A 9,403-nucleotide genomic window follows, 5' to 3' on the forward strand; every position below is an offset into this window, starting at 1 on the left:
CCTAGGAAGAGACGAGGATGAATAAAAAATAGTTAAGTTGTTGACCGAATCTGAAAGTGATAGTATTTCAGTTATTTCCATAATTGGCCACCCAGGATTAGGAAAAACAACTCTAGCCAAAGCCGTTTTCAACACTCCACAGTTTGATAATCATTTTGACAAAAAAATTTGGGTTTGTGTGGGTAAAGAAGTTGAAATCACGGAGCTCTTCAAAATGATTCTAGAATCGTCAACCAAAAAAAAGGCTAAAGTGGATAGGAGGGAGGTAATAGTTGAAGGAATTGAAACTGAACTTGAGGAAAAAAGATATTTGCTTGTTCTTGACGATTTGTGGAATCATCAAGAAGGATTGTTGAATGACTTTTTCACCACTTTGGAGGCACTCAAACCGAAGAAAGGGAGCTGGTGTCTTGTTACTTCTCGTCTCCAAGAAGTGGCAATTGTTCTGTCTAGACATCGGCGGATCAATTTTACTCGTCATGACCTAAGAAAGCTATACGATGATGATTGCTGGTCTATCGTGAAAAATAGGGCAACTGTAGGGGAAGAAGTGCCAAAAGAATTGGAAGCCTTAAGGAAGCAAGTTTTAAGAAGATGTGACGGTCTACCTCTGGCAGCAACGTTAATCGGAGGTTTGTTATGTAAAAAGAGAAAAGAGGATTGGCCATCTATTTTGGAGGAGAGCCTCTTGAATGGAGATCAGGGTGGGATCGCCCAAATACTTAAGGTGAGTTTTGATCATCTGTCACCTGCACCGGTTAAGAAATGTTTTGCATATTGCTCAATTTTTTATCAAGATACTAGAATGGAACAAGATCTACTAGTTGAGCTTTGGATGGCTGAAGGCTTTCTTCAACCGGATTCCCAAAATCAAACGATGGAGGGAATAGGATATGAGTATCTGAGAACTTTGCTGCAAACTTCCTTATTGGAAGAAGTAAAAGGGGAGTGGAGAACATGGTATAAAATGCATGATCTTGTGCATGATTTTGCAAAATCAATTTTGAATCGTAACAGCAGCAATCAGGACCGTTACCTTGCAGTATACTCCTCCGAAAGAATCAATGAAAAAAAATCAGCATCACTTCGCACATTATTTTGGAAGGGTGGCATAGCTGATGATATGTTATCAGAGTTCAAATCCTTGCATGTCCTAAAATTGTTTGGAGCAGATGTCAAAGAGTTGCCGACCTCCATTGGCAAACTAAAACATTTACACTTACTTGACATTTCAGATTCTATGATTACCGCTTTGCCAGAATCTCTTTGCAAACTTTATCATTTGCAAACACTGAGAATTGGCAAGCTTGAAGAAGGTTTTCCAAAGAAGATGAGCAATTTGATTAGCATGAGACATCTTCACTATGATGATGATGATACAGGACGCGAAATCCAAATGCCATCCGGGATTGGACGATGGACTTTTCTTCAAACATTAGAGTTCTTTAACATAGGTCGTCAAGAGGAAGGTCGTGGTATCCAAGAACTTGGGACCTTGCAAGATCTTAAAGGCTCCTTGGAGATCAGAAATCTTGAATTAGTAAATGGCAAAGATGATGCTAAACTGGCGAACCTATCTAAAAAGCCAAATCTGCATCGGTTGGTACTTGAGTGGGGCAATAGGGATGGGGAAAGTGATAAATGCGATGAAGATGTGTTGGAAGGTCTCGAAGTTCACCCAAATTTAAAAGGGTTACATATCTGGAATTTTAGGGGAGATCAGAGTCCACAATGGCTTGTGGAATCATCAACATTAGTGGAATTGCACTTAATAAATTCCAGAGAACTCACCCTCCCCACCCTAGGACAACTGTCGTCGCTCCAATATCTATATCTGTGTGGATTGGAAAACACTACGTGCATTGGACTTTCATTCTATGGTATTTGTGAGGAGGAGGATGGAAGATCAGCAGGTTCAGGCACTACTAGCAGACAAACATTCTTTCCAGCCCTTAAAATTCTCTCTCTTGACAGGATGAAAAATTTGGAAGAGTGGAAGGACGCACATGTGATGGATGTGTTTCCTGTGCTGGAAAAGTTGTATATTTGGGATTGCCCCCAACTGACCACCATTCCAGCTCCAAGTCGTTTCCCAAGTCTTGCTGTATTGGAAATCAAAGAGAATTGCCATGTTTTGCTGGCAGAAAAGGTTTTGAGCCATATAACCAATCTTTCGTCCCTTGAATTAATGCGTGGAGGCATGGAGTCTCTAAAATTAGTGATACGACCAGAGAGTAGTTTGAGGATTGATGGCTGTGACAGTCTACCCACTGACATGCTCGAACGACTCTGTCTTTTCCCAAGTCTTCAAAGTGTAGAATTGACGGCTTGCCATAATATAACAACATTAAGAGGAACGAGTTGCGCGGCTTGTCTTAAGAGATTGGTAATCTTTTTGGGTGAGAATTTACGGCAGTTGCCAGAAGATCTTTATCAATTTCAAGCTTTAGAGCACTTGGACATAAGGGGTTGCCCGAGAATTGATTCATTTGGATTAAATCCTAAGAAAGGACAGAAAAGCCTCCTTAAGTCTCTTGAGCAATTTACTATTTTTAAGTGCGATGGATTAAAAAGATTGCCGGTGGAAATGTTCGAGTCGTGTACGTCTCTCCGAAAGCTGGAGTTGTTCAATTGTCCCAATCTGGTCTCTTTTCCCCTTGATTTGAGACGAACACCTTCTCTCGAGACCTTCTGGTTAGCGTGGTGTCCCAACTTGAATACCGAGATGCCTAGTGGATTTGGCTATCTTACCAGCTTAAGGGAAGTGCAGATTGGTGTCGTCTCAGATTACTTTGATTGGGCTGGATTAGCATCTTCATCGACGCTCCAGGACGTGCATTTAGGTGGGATGCCTGACACGAAATCTCTGCCACATCAGCTTCAACACTTGACTAACATCAAATCACTACATCTAGAATACTTCGGAGATTTACCCTCCATTGATGCCATGGAACGCCTCAAATTGAGACGTCTGGAAATTCTTAATTGTCCTCTATTAACTCGAAGATGCACTCCTCAAAGCGGCTCCGAGTGGCCCAAGATCTCTAATATTCCACAGCGTACAAGTGATTATAAGTCTTTCTGAGCCATCCGGTAATATTTCACCTCAAAATTTTAATTAATTGCTTCTCATTATTGGATATAGCTGTTCTTCACCATCTTATTCTATCCATATTTGTCCCTTACTCTTTTTCTCTGTAACTCTCTGTTTCTCTATTTATGAACTGGTGAAAATTACTCTCTCTTTCAGTTTATAAACTAATTCTTGTCATTAACAAAATAGAGTTACAAGCAAATTGACAATAAAAATTGTGGATTTCATCTACTTTTCTGAACCATCGAAAAGATTGATAAGCATGGTAAAATTCACTCCTATATATGAACTTGGTACTGACTATTTGTCCACGAAATTCACTTATTTTTTTCGACACTGATATTTCCAAACAACATTAAAACCAATAAAATAGCAATTTTGGGAGAACATTATAATTTTTGTTTTTACCGCTGGCATTTAATGGATGGATATGTTCTTAATCTTCACTGCTATCAAGTTAATCTTAGGCTCTCTGTAGGACTCTGTGTTATGATTGCCATAAAATTAGCTCAATGTCGATCAAGTTAAAATTGTTTGCAGAGGAACTAGGGTGCTGTCAAAACTACAAATGTATATCGTCTTTCAAAATTTTTAAAGCTCAGAAACTATATTTACCTACTTTTCTATTTTGTGAATTGGATTGATGATATTATGGCCTTGCAGACAACAAGTGTCAGTGACGCAGAAAGCAGTCATAGTGCCGAAACATTGCAGAAGGCTCAAAAGTGCGCTCAAAGTAGAGTCAGCCTGGAACCTCTAAAGCATCTTGTTGCACTGTTCACATTCTCTAACTGCAACATTAGGCTGTGGTTTCCAATCTTTTTTGAAGAAAGATGAGGAGGTATGTCGTTTGGAAAAATCTCCACCCAACTTACTAAAACTGCAAGGGAATTGATCCAAGTTTGCAAGTATGTTTGAGTCATGTAATTGTGCCTAAATGCAGGGTGATATCTGCACTAGTATGTGTTCTTTATGGCTTAATCAATGGAATTTAGCTTAATTTTTTCTCTTTAGGATTTTGAGTGATAAATTGTTACACTAGTTGCCAGACCAAACCTTTCTGTGGCTCATGTTTTTACTTAATGCCATAACTGAAGTAGCACTGTGACGTAATATTGTGATGTTTTTTTCCAGAATTTTTTTAGGAAGCAGAAATCAATGCTTTTTGGACAAAGAACTCCAAGGTTCCCGCGTTGTTCTTATGAGAATTTCAGGGGGGAGAAGTTATTTTAACTTATCAGTCAGGTTTTGAAGATGGAAGGTAGTTATCTGTGATTTCCCCCACCAAAATGCCATTCCATTTTTACTTGGAAACACTTAGTAATTTGTATTAAGTTTAAACAAAAGAATAAAAATTATCATAAAATTGAGCCTTAGCAAATTCCTACATCATATATAAAAAAACAAACAAACATAAGTTTCAATTATAAGAGATGAATCTAACATGAAATACAAAAATTAGGTGACAATTTTTAACAAAATGGAAACAAGCCTATATATAAAAAAAATTAAAACATTATTTGTCTAACTGTCACTAATTGTAATGGAGATTGATATTATTATTTAAAAATCTTTTCATTGTATCTATAATCTAATTAATATTGAAATGAACAACAAAGCTAACTTTGTGGTAGTAAAAATTAATTACTCAATTTTGAATTGGGCTACAATTTTGGTAATGAACCTCAATCATTTAAAATTTGAGTGTACATAGATGATCTGATGAATTCAATGTTTTTCTATTGCATATGATGATTAGATTTGTGGGCCTATTTTTACAATAATTGGTTCAAAAATAACTTACCTAATTAATAAATCTAATCCTTATATACCTGGCACATTGCTAGACCTATTTGATCTAAAATAATATAACTATTTAGTATCATATGATAATTTTTCAGTAAAAGCTAGTCCTTGTACAAACTAGATTATCTTATTAGAGATAAAATAAAGGATTGATTTTGACTAAAAATTACCTAAAAATAAAAATTCTTTGATGCAAACTTTTATAGCAAGTAGATCATTTAGAAGCTTTTTAACTTTCTATATAAACATGTATTATTCCTGCAAATTCTATATCTCGAACATTGTCGGAGGTTTACATTCTTGTTTCTTCTATATCTCTATTTTTATCTAACATGTATTGTATAGATTTAGATATAATTCTTTCCCTCCTCCTGATTACAGACTATATATTTCCTACTATAAACGATAGGTTTATCTTGATGCTATTCAAGGATGATCAATTTCATTTCTATTATGTCAAAATTTTTGAACTCTTTTTTCATGTGAAGTGTTCTTACTCTTTTTTTTTAAGGAAAATATAAATTTATGCAGGAAAAGAGAAATATAAGGGCTTGAGAGATAATTTTGCGTGGAACACTTGCCAGTTATTATTGACTAGGACTATTACTTAATATACCTCTTTAGTGAAATGTTTTGCTGTGTGTCTTGATCATTTCAAATGTCCTTGACTTGATTTATCCTTTTGTGTTTCATGTATAATTTTTTTATCCCTATGCTAATTGTTCCTCTTCTTGGTTTTCATGACAGGTATATCTTCTCTTGATCATCACAGGTATATCTTCTTGGTTGACATGATTTCCATTTTAAGCACTTTGAATTGCTTTACTTGTTGATCTAATGAATATGGATACGAAGATATCATATCAATGAAAGCATTCAAAGTGCGAGGATGAAAAGCCAGTAACATTAGTAGCTGTTGGATTGTACGAGTGAAAAAAGGCCTTGAATTCATGTTCCACCAATTGTTCTTATACTAAAGTTTTGCTCTAAACTATGGTACTCTATGCTAACATGAGTAAAAAACTAACAATTTTTTTAAACCCATATATATATATATATATATCTATTTAATTTCACCTAAACAATATGTTTAGACAAAATTAAATCGAGATATATTACGTGCTATTTGTACAGTTCAAATGAAATCAAATAGATATATAAATGAGTTTTAAAAAAAAATGTTATTTCGTATACATGATCAAAAAGGGATGAAAAAATTTATTTTGTAAAATGTGAGGGATGAAAAAAATTCATTTTGTGAAATGTGGGAGACGAAAAAATTTATTTTGTGAAATGTAACAGACTATGGATCGGATTATATAAAATTTAATTTGACAATTTTGTCCTTCAAAAATGATCACGTACAAAGCACGTGGTGGATTCCAGCAAAAAACTAATCGAAAATCTAGATAGGGACAAAATTTGACTACTATGAATTTGTAAGAGACGTAAAATTACACTTTTAAAAATGAGGGACTAAAAAGTCATTTTGCAAAGTGTGAGGGACGTTTTGAACGACTGTCACTATTATAATATTGTACTTATATTTTACTTATAGTTTCATTCTTATTTTATTTATTTTCCTTTTTAAAAAATTCAAGACAAACTGTATAGTGTAAAAAACTAATATATGCATGTCATAATCAAAAAGTGTATATTACTAACAATTTGACTATTTAAAAAGATATGCAAACTAGAACTTTAAATTACTTAATATTGAAAAGTATATCCCAAAAAAATAAAGTAACTAATATTTTTATTTACTTTTTCATGTATTGTTTATTAACCTCTATGTTATTTTGATTTGAATTTGTTACTATTGTTATTAGAAATTAGTTTATTCTAAACTCTAGATATATTGATTTAAAAAATAGATGAAATAGTCTATTCACATAGGTAATATGCTCTGTTATAGCAAAGACTTTATGATAATTATTACTTCAACAAAGAGTAAAAAGTATAGAAATAAATAAAGAATAAGTTTAAGAAGATTAAAATTAATATATAGATGATAATAGTAAAGAGAAGAAAATAGTTGATCACATGAGGGAAAGGAGGAAAATTAAAAAATATAAAGGAATGACAAGTGAAGAAGGGAAAAATGAGAATAAATAAATAAAATCTATATCTATGCAATAATTAAGAGAGAGAAGTGGCAGTTGGGGTAAAAGTTTTGTGTCATTTTCTGAACTTCTAATTTTGTCCTTAAAAAAAATCATATTTTACCCTAACCACCAAATCACATTTGCTAATATACTCTTCCATAACTCCCTTAAATATTCTAACTACTAAATTAACTATAACTATATTAAAGAAAAAATACTAATAAATTGTAATTTTTTATGAAGAATTTATACAAAATTTAATTTTGTAAAAAAAATTAATATATTCATAAAAATTAATAATTATTTCTAAACTACACATATATTGGGTGTGCCTTTAGCACTAGTAATAATTAATATAGAAGGAGTATTTTTTCCTAAAACATAAAATAAGGGGGGAAAGTGCCCATTTACTGAGTTAAGGGAGGCAAACTGTCATTGAGAATAAGGTTGAGCGAGGTTTAATGCTTTAACCCGAATGTAATATTAAGGTGCCTAAAACTTTTTCAAGTTGCATAATCCTTGTTTCCACATTAAGGATTCTTTGTTTGTGGATGTACATTGTGCTGGCAATATTGCCAGCTTTTCATCCAACAAGACACAATAATGTTGCAATGTATTCGCAAAGTCAACTCCTGATTCTTTTTCGTTTTATTTTTTGGAAAATAAATTAATGTGATTGATGCTCAATCTTTAAGTCAACTCTAGATTCTTTTTGGTTTTCTTTTTGGGAAATAAATTAAGGTATTCTTTTTGGGAAATAAATTAATGTGATTAATGCTCAATCTTTTGGTCATTAATCATTTCTTTATCCAAGAATAAGAGTTGGCATAGACTAGGTGTTTTAATTCTTAAGGGTGATATGGTGGTTGGCGATACTACCTGAGCCATAATCACCTTGCCAAAGCAATATTTATGTAAATACCAACATTATTCTCAACTAATCAATCTCATATATTTTCATTGACTTTGTTGGACCCATTATTCACCAATTACTCCTTTTTTTTCTCTCTCATTGAGATAACGAGGTTGTCTACTTCTCACTTCTTCTTTGATTCTTGCTTTCCAATCTCTCTCCACTTTTTCTATTTTACAATTTCTTTTCATTTTGTCGATACTTTTGTATCATGTGGTTCAAGATCTTTTGCATAATACTCTTCTCAAGTTTGCTCTTACTATTTTTGCTGAACCTTAAATTTTTATGGTGCAATGGCTGTTTTAGTGGACAAGTTCATATTCATTAATAAGAGAAGAGGGGGAGGGGGTCATTCGACCATATCTAATCCTCCATACCATAGTCATTTTTTCATATTATAAAATTAGAATATTGAGGGTCTACTATGTTTTTTTTTAGTTCTTATTTTTTTCATTAAAGACTTTGGACTCAATCCTGTGATATATGCAACATACTTAATTTCTTTGAACTTTGCTTGTTTATTGTACCAGTGTGCAGTTGATCTTCTTCTAAACTTCACTATCTTTTCCGCTTTTCTAATTATTATATAAATCTTGACTTCAAGATGTGTCCATATTTTCTAATAACTAGATTAAATTTATTTTAAATTGCATTATGTTCTATATCCCATGAATATTGAAGGAAAAGTGTGTCTACATTTTTTGGATTACTTTTATTTTAGATTGTTAGTTGTTTGAGTTAAATCATATTGTATTTGCAAAAGAAATAAATTTTAAATCCACTTTCAAGAATTAAAAATAAGAGTGCTTTAAAGCAAAAGAATTACAATACAAGGAAAAAATATGGCAAAGGTAAATAACTCAAAACCAAATCAATGAGTTATGAAAATAATAGAAAAATAAATTAAAGAGATAAACCAATGAGTTATGAAAATAATAGATAAAAAATTAAAGAGATAGAAGAAGTAGGCAAGCTATTCAACTAATTAGGTGGATAACGGGACTAACAAAATCAATGAGAATAGACTGAGAATTATAGCTTTGGCGATATCATCAATCGTGATATTGTTCCATTATAATTGTATATATTAATCTCATCACTGAGAATTATCTATAATTATATAGAAAATAGGAAAAAATTAGAATGCTAGGGATGCACGAGGTAATTTTTCTAACTACCAAGTTGGCAATATCATAATAGCCTCTTATGACGTTACTTGACCACCTTTAATTTAATTTTGAAGATCAAGTTCAAAGAAGCATTTTTCTCCCTATTCAATATTAATTATCTACCCTTTATAGTTTTTTTTTTTAGGTTCTTGTACCACTTAACCAATTGCATAAATTCATCTCTCTTTGTAAGTAATTGTGTATGAAGACAAAAAGCATCTTCATCAAATTTCTCCCAAATGTATAAAGAAAATGCAAAAGTTCGTGTTGATTATTCTTAAATTTCAAGTTTGGTTAAGATATAGAGTTTATTCTT

At 32.7% G+C, this 9,403-nt stretch overlaps 1 protein-coding gene across 1 annotated transcript in view; it reads left to right on the forward strand.

The window, feature by feature from the left end:
• The window catches only part of LOC113767000 (putative disease resistance protein RGA3), a 4,352-nt gene extending 1,868 nt beyond the window's left edge, over window positions 1-2,484 (forward strand). Inside the window, exons 2-3 of the mRNA XM_027311174.1 lie at window positions 96-2,303; window positions 2,417-2,484. Of these exons, the coding sequence (XP_027166975.1) occupies window positions 96-2,303; window positions 2,417-2,484 (2,276 nt within the window). The remainder of the gene's footprint in view (window positions 1-95; window positions 2,304-2,416) is intronic.
• The last annotated feature ends 6,919 nt before the right edge of the window (window positions 2,485-9,403 follow it).

The sequence above is a fragment of the Coffea eugenioides genome, chromosome 1 (assembly GCF_003713205.1).
Source record: "Coffea eugenioides isolate CCC68of chromosome 1, Ceug_1.0, whole genome shotgun sequence".
In the NCBI taxonomy this organism is placed as follows: domain Eukaryota; kingdom Viridiplantae; phylum Streptophyta; class Magnoliopsida; order Gentianales; family Rubiaceae; genus Coffea; species Coffea eugenioides.